Here is a 12,942-nt window from a genome sequence, read left to right as displayed (position 1 = left end):
CTACAAAATAACACTATACTAATAATACTGACCTTCTACTCATAACTTGAACGTGTATTTAAACTACACACCGTTAACAATTATTTATTTTATCATTATAATGTATGAATCAAACCTTGTTTTGATTATCAACAGCACGCTACCTGTAACCAACAAAATCAAACAACAAACGGGCGTGGCGGTCGGGCGCGCGCGAGGCGGGTGGTGGTTGTGGCGGCGCGCGGACGTCACGTGGACATTCAGCTCATGTGACAGGGGAAAGTCAAAACAGGAACAAAATGGCTGCAACCGGAGACGAGGCCGCTGCAATGGACAGCATCTCCAGAGCCCCAGCCTCCCAGACAGTGGCTGTGAATCCGACTGCGAGTTCCAGCAGCCACACTGAAAGCCCGGAGGCCGCCGCAGAGAGCCCGGCGGCAGCTCCGAAGAAGTCCGGCACCAACAGTGAGTAATGTGTCCACCCAGCTTTCGTAGCTCGCTAATGCCCACAGCGGTTAAGTTCAGTGTGTAATGTCAAATCTCCCAGTAACATTGTCGTTGACACTTGATTGAACCGCGTTGAATGAATCCATCTCCTTATCATCGTTTTTCAGCTGATGGTGGTGTGGAGACAGCGGAGGAGGCTGTGGAGCCTGCAGAGCCAGATATCAATGAGCTGTGTACTGATATGTTTGAAAAGATGTCAATTTTCCTGCAAGGAGAACTCACGGGTATATAAAACTCTCATTTCTACTGCTCACAGAAAATAATTAGAGCACGTTTCTGTCTAGAGAAGTACTTTATTTGTTGCTAATCTGTCATTGCTTCTGGTTTTTGATCTCTACCTTTTCAGGCACTTGTGAGGATTATCGACTGCTGGAGAACATGAACAAGCTAACCAGTCTGAAGTACATGGAAATGAAAGACATCAGCATCAATATCAGCCGAAATCTGCAGGATCTAAACAACAAGTGTGAGTGGGGTACACTTTGCGAGCACACAATCTCAAGAAAATGTCAGGATTCTACTGTGTACATGTAGAGTAGTCGTAACTGCCATAGTATTCATGCTACAGTAATTGATAGTTAATATGGATGACATGTATTTGCTTTAGATGCAAGCCTACAGCCCTATTTGGACCAGATAAATCAAATAGAGGAGCAAGTATCTTCGCTTGAACAAGCTGCCTACAAACTAGATGCATACTCCAAGAAACTGGGTAAGACATTTATTGCACATACATGCAGAGGTAGAGGGCTATGGTATATTTTTAACCACAGAACACCACTGGTAAAACAGGACCTATCTAATCTCAGCAATGAACTTCAAATAAATAGGCTCAAGTTTAATAATGTTTCTATAAAGCCTTTGTAATTCTATAATATGCCTCCTGATTTAGCCTTGTGTTGTGTCTTGTATTTCTGGGTCATGAGCATTTAAAATTTATTTTGGTATGCGTTTTATGAACTAATAATAATTCAGCCAATTCTATCATCTCATATACTACACTATAAAGTCCACCAGCAGATGGTGCTGGAATTCCACAGACAATTCCTCAACTAAAATTAAAACCTCTTGTTGCATTTAATCCTTTAGAAGTCTTGAAACATGTGTTCTTGTTTGTTTTATTTGAGCTCAAGCTGTAAAGTAAAACATCCCTTTTTGTCTTTGCAGAGGCCAGATTCAAAAAACTAGAGAAGAGATGAGAGGAAAAAGGAGGCAGGCTGAGCGTTATGGTGCCTTTATGCCTTCTTTCAGCTTGCCTTGCTGTCTTCTTTCCCTGCAAGTGTAGCCAGGAGTTGCAGAGAGGATGTGACCTGAGGCTGAAACAACAAACCGTCAAAGCCACATCGATACCTAAAGGACCAAGGAGGAAACAGCTGAGGGCACATGAATTAGTACTTCAGTGCTTGGCTTTGATTTACCTCCCAGATCATTGTTTTTGGCAGCAGTCAAGCAGCTAAGCTGTATAAGTATACACGGCGTATACCCACATCCTTTTACACACAAAGTAAACATTATGTAGAATAAATCTGCCTAATTAGCATCAGAACATAACTGAGTCATGGAGTCAGAGGAGATGAATCCATTATCAAATTCAAAAACCAAAACACAGTAGACTATTAAGTTCTGCACCTGTAAATTTTGTAATTGCTGTTTTTGCCATGTGTACAGGATAAATCATCGTCACTGACCTGTCTTTAATAAAAAAGTTAAACTAATAATTTTTATTTGTCTGGTCAGTGTGAACAGTACCAAACTTTTTAACAACCAATACTATGCACAAAACCGCTGTAAACCACACTGGCTCTTTAGGGTGTCTTTTAAGCTTGCAGTTTATAATTACAACGACTTGTTATGGAGTAATTATTGTATTATGTGTATTTATGAATACTGACACTGACAACTGGAGGCTTTCTAAATATATGTTTATGAGCATGACATTGCTTGACCTTCTCTTCGAAACAAACCATTGACAGCAGATGGCAGACATGCACTGTGATTTTAGCTTGGTGACAGTTTAAGCAGCCAGTTTGTTTATCTCTAAAAATGGTCTCACTGCTAAAGGAGGTTTGAGTTTCAGCCTCTTACTGGAAGAAATTCTTCAGTAAGATCTATATCCTTGGAGGAAGCGCGAATAAACATACTTGACCATATAAAGGAAAGTTAACCACACTAAAGGTGTGTGTGGGTGGGTGTTTGTGCGTGCGTGCGCATGGACATTGTTTCTTCCATTTATATTATCTATTCATGAGCTTTTTTGCTCTCTGCAACATATAATCTAATCTAATAGGACCTCCCTCCTGATCATGTGGATGTGTGTTCGTTGCATGTTTGTGTAAGTCCTAATCTAAAACAGGTCTCTGTCATTAGTCCAGTTGAGGCCCTGGTACAGAGGGAACTCATTATTCAGACTGTAACATTATTTACTGTTGCACCGTGATCCTTTCATTTCTCCCTTTCACTGCTTTTTTTTCAGGGCTCTGGGGCATAAATTCAGCTCCCCTCCCAAAGGCTCTCAAATCATATCCATTATGATTTTGGGTAGTTTTTAAGAGCTGAAAGTGCTAAGAGGCAGTTAGGTTTAGAGGAAGGTATAGTAAAACCATTTCATATATGTTTTATATAATATATGTTTTATGTTATACTTGTACCACTAAATCTGACTATGCTACAGAATAGAGCAAAATGAGGAAACTTAAAGCAGAAGCATCATGCAGCGTGGGTGAGGATTCCATCTCCCACAGAATGATGTCTCCATTAATTTTATATTAAACATTTCATGGATGAGATGATCAGAAAATGCATCCTACTCATGTCTTGCCTAGCTAATCAACCTACTGTAATAGTTGTGTGGAAAGACCGTAACTTGGCTCAGGACAAAGGTAATAGAAGCCACCTGTACATAACTGTAAAAGTTCCTCTGACTTCACTCTCTTCATCAGTCGCATGGTGAAAACAGGAAGCTACATGTTTAAGTAGATAATCGGAACAAGTTTGATGTGCTAACCTCAGAGGCAGGCTAGTTTTAGCTTTAGTTCATTTTGAACACAGAGACAGATGCAAGTTTTCTTATTCCTAGTCATTGTGTAACACACTGACACTGGATCAACCTTCTCGTCTGACTTTTTAGAAAGAAAGAAAACATCAACATCAGTAAACTGAGCAAAGTGGACAAGGCACCATACCCTACAGAGTCACTGGGTGTCACTGTACTAGGCACAGTAATATAATTTAACATTTGACCTTATGCTGTTTGAATTCTCATGTCGAAGTTCTCAGCTGTACCAAGTCATATAATAAAAAGGAAAAGCTTTGCCGCAGTTTCTCTGTTCACATTTCTACTTTCATCGCTCCGCGCTGTTTTGATGCTGCCCACATTGTACATGCTGCTTCTCAGGGTTGACATATACCACAAGCAGCGGGGGAATTCATGCAGACAGAGAGTCATCTGCAATTCTCCCAGAGCTGACCCTGCAAACCGCACTTCGGCGCCACTAACGGTTCACATAGAAAGGCTGAGACAATGCACTGACACCATCCCACTGACAGGGGAACGAGTGAAACCACATACAGCATTGTGCACTTGTTGATATTATCACCTTTAAATATATATTACAAAAATGACCACAAAACCCCTAAATCGAGAAAGCAATTCCACCGGAGATCCTGATCGTGATCTGTCATGACAGACGTCAGGACATTCGTGGGACTATGACTGAGAAAGTAGTAAAAGATGTTCGTCATCAGCTGGAGAGAAGGAACTGTTTTCCCCCAAAATCCAAAGAGGGAGCAAAGCCAGCTGAGATGCCAGTAGGAGGGCAGAGGGCCACACCACAGTGTTGTGTAACCCACGAGTGCGCATGGAGTTTGGGGATGTTGTGACCGTGTTGTACATGAGTAGGAGTGAATGAAGATATTCACAAAGTCATTTTCAAACCACATTTGTTCTTTATTCTTGCTCAAAGTTTGCATTTCACTTAATTGGATAATGTCAACAAAGTGAGTCATATTGTGAAATCCCTCTATATCCCTTTGTCTCCACTCACTTTCTCACAGTCAAACCGCAATGAGATAAACAGCCTTCGACAGCCATGAAGAATACTCCCCTGTTCCGCCGTGAAGCAGCAACACTGTAAATACAGTCGAACGGACTGAGATCAGTGGCCAAGAGGTCCATGTTTACATCCATTTCAAAGCAGCTGGTAGATCTGGGAGGCATTTCACTGTAAATACGAGCCACATGCGAGACCTGAGAGGAGTAAAACTTCAATATCTTTTACAGGAGGGGAATAAAACGCTGCATGAGGTCAACTGTTGGCATCCACATCCTTCACTTCACTGTGCTGCTCACACCTTCAGTGCATATCGTACACTTGGACACGTGGTGAGATCACACACACACACACATCTGTCACATCTGCGCCCTTTGAAACTCTAAACCCCCCCAAAGCCTGTGTGTGTCAGGTACGAGGCCCTTGGAACACATAATGACTCTAGTCCATTTTGATTACACCAAAATGTGCGCTGCATCGCTCCATAATTACAAATATAAAATGAGACCACATGGGATTTTGGCACAGATCTGTGAGTGCAGCAGAGTCTTGAATGTGAGATGGTTCCCAGCAGTTCTCAGCAGGTAGGAGAGTGTGTGTCAGACTCCAGCTTCACATCCAGTGTCGTTCCAGCCGCTGGAGAGGGACTGAAGGGTCCCTTCTCTGTAGGAAGTCACATCCAGCAGCACCAGAGGCCTCTCCTGTGTAATCCTGGTTAAAATGCAGCGTTAGCTCAGCCCTGGTGCGGCTCCACATGTGCTGCTGCTGCTGCTTGTTTGGCGTGTCCAGCGCTGAGCTGATCCAGCACTGGTTAGACCCCCCCAGCACAACCCCACTCACACTCTGGCAGCGATGCAGCCATCGTGTAGACGCGTGTCTGTGGAGAAGACAGTGGAGACAATGGAATAGTGATGATGGTGTCTTTACTATTTCATGAAAAAGCCAGTGGACGAAGAGTACAGAAGATATTACAGCTACTAAATAAGATAAACATAGTGGATTTGTTTGAATTTATTTAAAAACATATAATGTCGAAGGTGTTCCATGTTGTTCCACACCCACAGAACAATATGAGCAGACCCAGGTTCAAACAACATTGGTAGGATTTTTCAGCTCATTGTTTTGGTTTTATGACCCTTAGCTTTGTTTTAGTATTTTCTCAGTGTATTGTTTAAAGCTGCAGGTACTTTAAGCACCTATCCATCAATGTCACACAGACACACAACTAGGCTTAGACCTTTTATAGAGCTACTTATTGTTATCGCTTTTGCTATAAATCATTCTTTTGTTTTAGTTTTTTGAATTTAAACAGCTTTAACGTGTGAAACCACAGTTTAAGATATGTTTGAAGCAATTATCAATACTCATGTCAGGAAGTCACAAGTCACATGCTGTTTATCAGGCATTAAATGCCAGTGGGTCTCATCTAACGAACTTCAGGAATCCTCTTAAATCTTAACGTGCATGTTTGTGTGCTGCCGTTGTGTGAGTTTGCCCATCAAAATGAGTAATACGTGTCTGGAAGCCACAGTGGACAGAGCTGACTCATCTGGACATGAAGGCGCTATAGGCCATGAGCAATGAGCTATTTAGAGCCAGAAAAAAGTGTGACAACCCGACACAAACCGAATGATGTGCTACACGTGATGGCAGCGTTTTTACAGGCCTTTGGCAAATAGCCAGGCCACAGCTGCTTGTGTTACTGTAGCTGTCATTTAGAGGGCGGCCTCCAACTTCTATTTACATCCATGGTATCTGGATACAGGCGTTAATATGTGATCGTAGTCCTATTTAGCAGATGTGACGTGCTTCCACATCGGCGCCTTAGATGTTTGATGTGCTTTGAGATTTATTAAAGGTCTTGGTTCTGCCAACGCAAGAGGAGCCTCATGCCTGTATGTACAGGTCCGATATACCTAGTTCCAAAAAAACGTTTGTAAAAAGTTTGTAAAGCCATGTTAAAACAGAGCTGATTTCCTGCACATAATGTGTTTTTGTCCTGGCTGCTTTTTAAAATCTATCCAAATCTCTCTTCTAACGCAGAGGTTTTAATTTGTAACATAAACTCCTAAAAACGGAGTCTGTTTTTCGCTGAAACCAAGGCAACAAACGAGAACAAGAAAATGTTCTGCTTCCTGTTACCTTTAAGTGCTGTGGGAGAAATCCAGCAGAACATTAAATTAGCCGTGCTTTCACATGAATGGAAACCAAGAGACAAACTATACCAGGCTGCAAAGAGTCTGGCCTTTTAAACTATAGACATTTTGGACTGGTTAATACAGTTAAGTCTGCTCTTTATACATTATTCTATTTTAAAACGGATCTGCCTGCAGCGTTTGATTATCTGCAGCAAATAAGCTGGAACTGCTGAGATATCCCAACCAGCCTTGCTCCAGAACTGAACTCTGGCCAGTTGTCCAAACTAAGCACCAGCAAAGCAAAGTCAAAGGTGGTGGGCTGAAATAATATTTGTCATAATTACCCAGAGAACATAAACATACTGTATATGCACCTGGCCCAGCTGGGCTACCTGGCTACTTCTGTTGTGTGTGGCTGGAGGTGCTACAGTAACAGTGGTGTGGTCAGTGAGTCTGCCAAAAAATACCAGGTGGCTCTTTTGTGTCTCTGTGGCCTCACAGCCCTAGTTTCTATGTATTTTTAATGATTGTGAAACATTTTCACAACAACCTCATGTTCCACCATTAGGAGTTAGAGTACACGAGAAATGAAAAGTAAAACAAATACAATAAAAGTCGGTCATTCCAAGAGTTAAAACAGAATTAGTTTCAAAACCCACATCTCACTGGAGCTGTCGACATTTGTGGTGAAATGTGGCCAAGAGGCTCCGTTTTCACAGTAAATCCCCCCATGGTCATTGTCTACTGACACAGCCCTGCCGTTTGATTGACAGCTCATTGTGACCACTCATGTGTGCGTCTGTCAGTCTCGTCATCTCGCTCCACAGCGACAGTTAGACACGTTCAAACATCTCCGAACACAAATAATCTGTATTTGTGTGTTCATTGTCAACACTGTCGACACCACGACCCGCTGCCTCATGCCCGGTTTGTTATTGTCGTCCGTTAAGCTGGTGGCTCTTAAACCCAGAGGAAACCACCAGGTTGTTCTGTCCACCGATCGCGTGCATGGATCTTAGTTTCACCCTCCTGCAGCGCGTAATGGTTTAGAGCGTTTGACCCCCCCCCACGCCTGTCTCCAGGCCGCATTATCCTATCAAACCTCACTCAAGCATTACACGCAGGGACGGCCCACATATTGAATTAGGAGGAGGCCGGCCTCGCGCCTGGATCGATGAGAACACTCTGTTAGCTCTGTGCCACTTAAAGACGAGGCTCCTGATGTCTGTGTGATGCAGCGCATGTAGATATGCTGCTCCTCCCGAGTTATGTGCAACCCAATCTCCTTATTTACCCCTCGGACCGGAGGCCAGTTTATCCTGCTGACGAGGCCAATCCCTTGCTGTGATTTGGACTCCGTGTGTGACTAATCAGCATGTAACTCCTTTTCTTTATTTAAAAAAATCAGCTTGGACTTTACTGTTCCCAGTAAACAGGAATAACCACGTTTCCCCAGTAGTCTCAAGTGTCATGCAAAAAGAAAAAGGAGGTGTCGGCATGATTGATGTTTTTACCCCCTCTGGTTTTGGGATTCATATATTCTGTAACAGATCTAACGTAGACCAGATGTGTGTGTGTGTGCGTGTGTGTGTGTGTGAAAGCCTGGCCTCCACAGTCCTGTCCTCATGTCCAGGTCAAACTCTTGAAACCAGAGGAGATTGAGTTGCAATTTTCTAAAGTCGGCCTTAGAACAACACACAGGTGTCCCTATGGAAGACATCCACTGACAGCAGGGATTTTATGCTTATTATACATTTTTCCACATATTTTCCAGTGTGAGGCGCAGGATGAGAGCAAGGGAAATATTTTCCAACACTGGAAATTGGTGTTGGTGTGGATCTACTGGTGTCGGTATAAGCTTTAGGACAGACATTCACTGAAACCAATACACAAGGAAAGTGATTTGTGCAATAAAGCCTCTCTGCTGTGATGGTGTTCAGCCTTCAGCTCATATGTGCATGTGCGTTTGTGTCACGTGCTGCAGCATTATGTCTAACATCTAGCTTATGACTCTGAATGTGTTTTGTGTTCTATTCTTGACTGCCGGTGCTGTCCAGCCTTATTTTTAGAGTTGGAGGAAGTACAGTAAGTGTGGAGTTTGGAAACGCTTCCTGTAAACAGAACATTATCACATTTTCCTGCAGCTCGACCCGTCTGCAACCGCCTGTTGGTTTTTGCCTGTTATACAGTAAACCCGCAGCCCTCCATGATTTGACTAAACTCAGATTCATTTGCATGACGTTTCCTCCACGTTACATCACGGCTGCAGGTGCATCAGCGATGATCAGAACAGATAATCAAATCGTCCCTCGATAACAGGCGGCGGGTTCCTTGACGCAGCCAAGGGAAAGAGCATTTGGACGCAAGACATCCTCGCGATTCCAACAGCGATGAGGAAGTGGCTATTTCCAGAGCAGAGGACCTTGGCTGTGTTTATCACACGACCGTGTATGTATGTGTGTGTGTGTGTGTGTGTGTGTGTGTGTGTGTGTGTGTGTGTGTGTGTGTGTGTGTGTGTGTGTGTGTGTGTGTGTGTGTGTGTGTGCGTGTGCGTGTGTGTGTGTGTGTGAAGTGAGGCGAGACTGTTCCACAGGCGTGTCACCGGTGACCCTGAGATTCCCCCCCGTGCGACGTCATGTCACTTCCCCTCTTTGTTCCCCCACTCGAGAGCACCTTTCTAAAAATGTCTTTTGTTTAAAGCTTCTCAGCGGCGCTCTTTCCTCCTGTGACTGCGTGTGTGTTTGCATATTAGTCAAAACTCTATATAGCGACTCGCAGAAAACAGGAAGTGTGAAGATGCAGATGAGGATGCTGAAGGGTCAATCAGACGGCGCCTCCTGTGTTGAATGACCTCTGCATAGAATGACCTCTGGTCCAGAACACGGCAGCGTTCTGCCAAAGCGCCTCCTGCAGCTCTTTAGGAACTGCCTGTTATATTGAGAGTTTGGCCCAAGCTCTGGAATAGTGTAAAAACCGCCCCACGTGCAGAGAGCGTAGACAAACAACACACTCGTTACAAGTTGAAGGGAAGTACACGTTCCTCCGCTCAGTGGAAAGTGGCTTTTGTCCTGCTAAATCAGTCACTTCCAGACTTTGAATATGGCCGGAGCTTTCCTGTCCAACAATAACAGAACGCTGCGGGGTAGGATGCTGAAAAGCTGACCTCAGGGGACGGGTTCAGACTGGGCCAAGCTGCTCTGCTCCTGGGGTCGCGTCCACCAGGCAGAAGACCCTCCGCTTGTGAGCTGTGGGATGGTGCGTTCAGGTGCTCATGTCCAATGGACTAAAAGGTTAGGCATCATTAGTTCTTGCCTTCAAAAAGGAAAAATATTTTCATAAAAGCGAAGACCTTTGACCTTTTAGACTTTTGTTTGTACAGTTTAAGCAACTGAACAAATAAATCAAGATCAAGCATTCTAATGATCTAATATCATTTCTCTTCCCCTGTGCTTCCTTTGCTTTACCTCTTCATCTATTTCCCTTCACTCAGCAGGGGTCCTGTCTTGGATCCTGCAAGGAAACTCTATCCCCCCGAACGACTTTCCACTCGGCTTCTTAAAGGCCATCGTCCTCGCTCTATTTACAGGCCGGCGAGTGTGTTTTCCGGTATCACGGCTCCGAAATAGCTCTGTCAAAGCGAGCGCCAGCAGCCGAGGAGGCACCAGGCTGCACTTTCACACGGACGTCCACCTCGACGTCGAGCGGCGGCCGTCTGTCATCCTGGACGCACAACGAGGCTTCCACATGCTCAGAAGTGAGGGATGAGAGGAAGGAGGCGGGACAGAGGCCGCAGGAGAGGAAGCAGGAGGAAGCGGCGAACGAAGGGCACAAAGCTGCGGCTGTGTGGAGTCTTTGAGAGGCCGACGAGAAAAGTCAGGAGCGCTTTGAAGATGCCTCATCAGGGGTTTAGAGCGCAGATAGAGAGGAAGTCTCCAAAGAGAAAAAAAACATTCCTTGTGTGCACTTGGTGTTTGAAGGTTTGTTTAGAAAGACAATTTGTCATGTCATTGAGAATCTGCTGCACTTGGCTTTTGAATAAAACACAAACGCTCATGGTCAAAGCCCCGAGGAGCCCCGACCACCAGATGCCCTGTTGATCCAACCATTCATTACCACCCACTGAACTCAGATCAGTTACTTGAGACCCCCACTAGGTCGTTTCAAGCCAGATAGGGCTGTTTTACTCCCTGGCAAGGTGCTTTTTCTTCTAGCCCTCCCAGTTCCAATGAAACACTGCACACATGCTATACGTGCACGCTCACACTAACACGCACGGCTTGTGTGCACGCCTGGCTGTGGATCAGACGCCATCAGTGGAAAACACTGGAAAAAGTCGCATCCTGTGAGAGCAGTGGATGGAGTTGAGTTCATCCGTCCACAGCGGTGCGATAACACTGGGCCTGCACCCAGGTGCGCGCGCACACACACACACACACACACACACACACACACACACACACACACATACACACACACACACACACACTCGCTCCGCTCCCATAAATACACAGCCCCCCGGGCGCTGAAGGTTCTTAGCCAACAAAAGACTCACTAATGACTTAACAACAGAGACATGCGTTAATGCGTCTTTCTTGCGCTTTAATAATGTTTGCCAGGTTCTGCTTTGCAACTGTGATGTTTTGATGTTTAAAGGAGGAACAATGTTTCAGGAAAAAGTTGTACCACATGTAACAGCATTTATAAAGATCGAAAGAAACCAAAGCTTTTGTGAATGTCTCTGTATCTACATGTACAACATTATTTCATAGAAAGGGAACAACATAAACCAGGTCAGGTTCTGGTAGAGGAGGAGTGGTCTTTTGTTTTGTGCATCATCTTGAGGCCCATTAGTGGAATCTGAGTAGTTTCTAAACAGCATTTTAACTTTAAAATAACACAGTAACACAATAACACACAACTAACACAGCTCAACAAGTTTGTTTTGTACCAGATGACCTCATAAAACAACATCACAACAACAAAACATTATGTCGCAACATAAACAAAGTGCCAGTCGAATGTGATAAACCACACAAACTGTATGTTTAAAAAAAAAGGGCATCTGAGGACTAGTTCCTATTTTGATTGATTTTCCTTGTATGTAAAAAACAAAAACAGATCAATAACGTCTGTCCTGAATAGAAAACCATAATTGATTCATAGTATTTTATCTGGTTGCTTAGTGGTTGCACTCATGAAAATAGTTCATAGAGTCACTGGGTGGATTTTGGCTGTATGTTTACGTTATTACTCATAACTCATCACTTTCGCTGTCTCGTAATTGTCATCGTAATGAACGCGGGAGGCCCGGCGGGGTCCTCGGCAGAAGCCCCCCCTCAGAGCCGTCACTCAGCGTGGGCAGGGGTCCTCCTCCGCGCCGACACAGCACACACCTGGTTCTGCTTTGCGGGGTCAGGGGTGAAGCACGGATGGATGTGCAGCGTGGGTCACACACGAGGCAGGCGCGCAGAGCGGATCGCTCCGCCTGAGAGAAACACGACACGGAGCTGCTCCTTTGATTGACACAACTCATTTCCCAGCATGTATTCATAACTTATGCCTCTCTGTGATCAGCCGATAAGAGATGTGTCTCTGCGGGGGCTGGAACAGTACAGTGTGTGTCAGGACCCCGGCCCGTGCCGCGGGCAGCAAAGGCTGAGGGCGACGGACATCCAGCGGCCAGGAACGGAGGAAGAAACAGCATGCAGCTTTATACTAAACTTCAGAAAAGAGTAAAACCACCACATTAATCCAACTGCATAGCAGCAAAGTAGTAGTTGTAGTAGTAGTAGTAATAATATAGCCTACTTGCCTAAGGCGCCTCCCCTCTCTACCAAACTGCGGTCAAGTGAGCCGTCGTTCGTTCATCCGTCGTTCAGCCAGCCACGCTTCAGAAACGTCTTGCGCCCGTATTACGCGCTTTACAGCAGAGCACAAAACACGCTCGTCGCGACTTCCTCTTTTCATAGCGACACGTCTGGTCTGTTCAAAATATTGAAAAATACGAAACAAAATATTGCATATATAGAAAAACTGTCGCCTAATAAAGATCTGTATACTTTTACTGTAAAATTAAGCATTTATAAGCATTTATTAGTATTTAAAACTACCATGTCATACTGTGAAAATTTTATAATTAATAACTTAACTTTGGTGCATAGTTCCAGGCTCAGACCACTTTCCCCTTGTTCTACTAGAGTTGTACTATCACCCCACAAAGATCTGTATATTTTTACTTTATAGTTTTGGATTTATTAGTATTCAAAACT

The 12,942-nt window shown here is 44.3% G+C and overlaps 1 protein-coding gene and 1 long non-coding RNA gene across 2 annotated transcripts; one reads left to right on the top strand and one right to left on the bottom strand.

Moving 5' to 3' along the window:
• The first annotated feature begins 157 nt into the window (after nt 1-157).
• On the top strand, nt 158-2,421 carry bloc1s2 (biogenesis of lysosomal organelles complex-1, subunit 2). Its single transcript, XM_029146872.3, has 5 exons — nt 158-444; nt 594-710; nt 833-952; nt 1,094-1,198; nt 1,654-2,421. Exons 1-5 carry the CDS (start codon nt 279-281, stop codon nt 1,683-1,685), a joined length of 540 nt encoding a protein of 179 aa, XP_029002705.1. The 5' UTR covers nt 158-278; the 3' UTR covers nt 1,686-2,421.
• Nucleotides 2,422-11,247: 8,826 nt separating this feature from the next.
• Nucleotides 11,248-12,716, bottom strand: LOC129604042 (uncharacterized). The gene is made up of 2 exons (XR_008694582.1): nt 12,482-12,716; nt 11,248-12,393 (listed from the first exon to the last, which is right to left on the bottom strand). It is a non-coding gene; the product is annotated as an uncharacterized LOC129604042 (long non-coding RNA).
• Nucleotides 12,717-12,942: the final 226 nt, after the last annotated feature.

Source organism: Betta splendens, chromosome 4 (assembly GCF_900634795.4).
Source record: "Betta splendens chromosome 4, fBetSpl5.4, whole genome shotgun sequence".
In the NCBI taxonomy this organism is placed as follows: Eukaryota; Metazoa; Chordata; class Actinopteri; order Anabantiformes; family Osphronemidae; genus Betta; species Betta splendens.
Note: the sequence above shows the minus strand (reverse complement) of the source record. Positions and strands in the feature narration are given on the sequence as shown.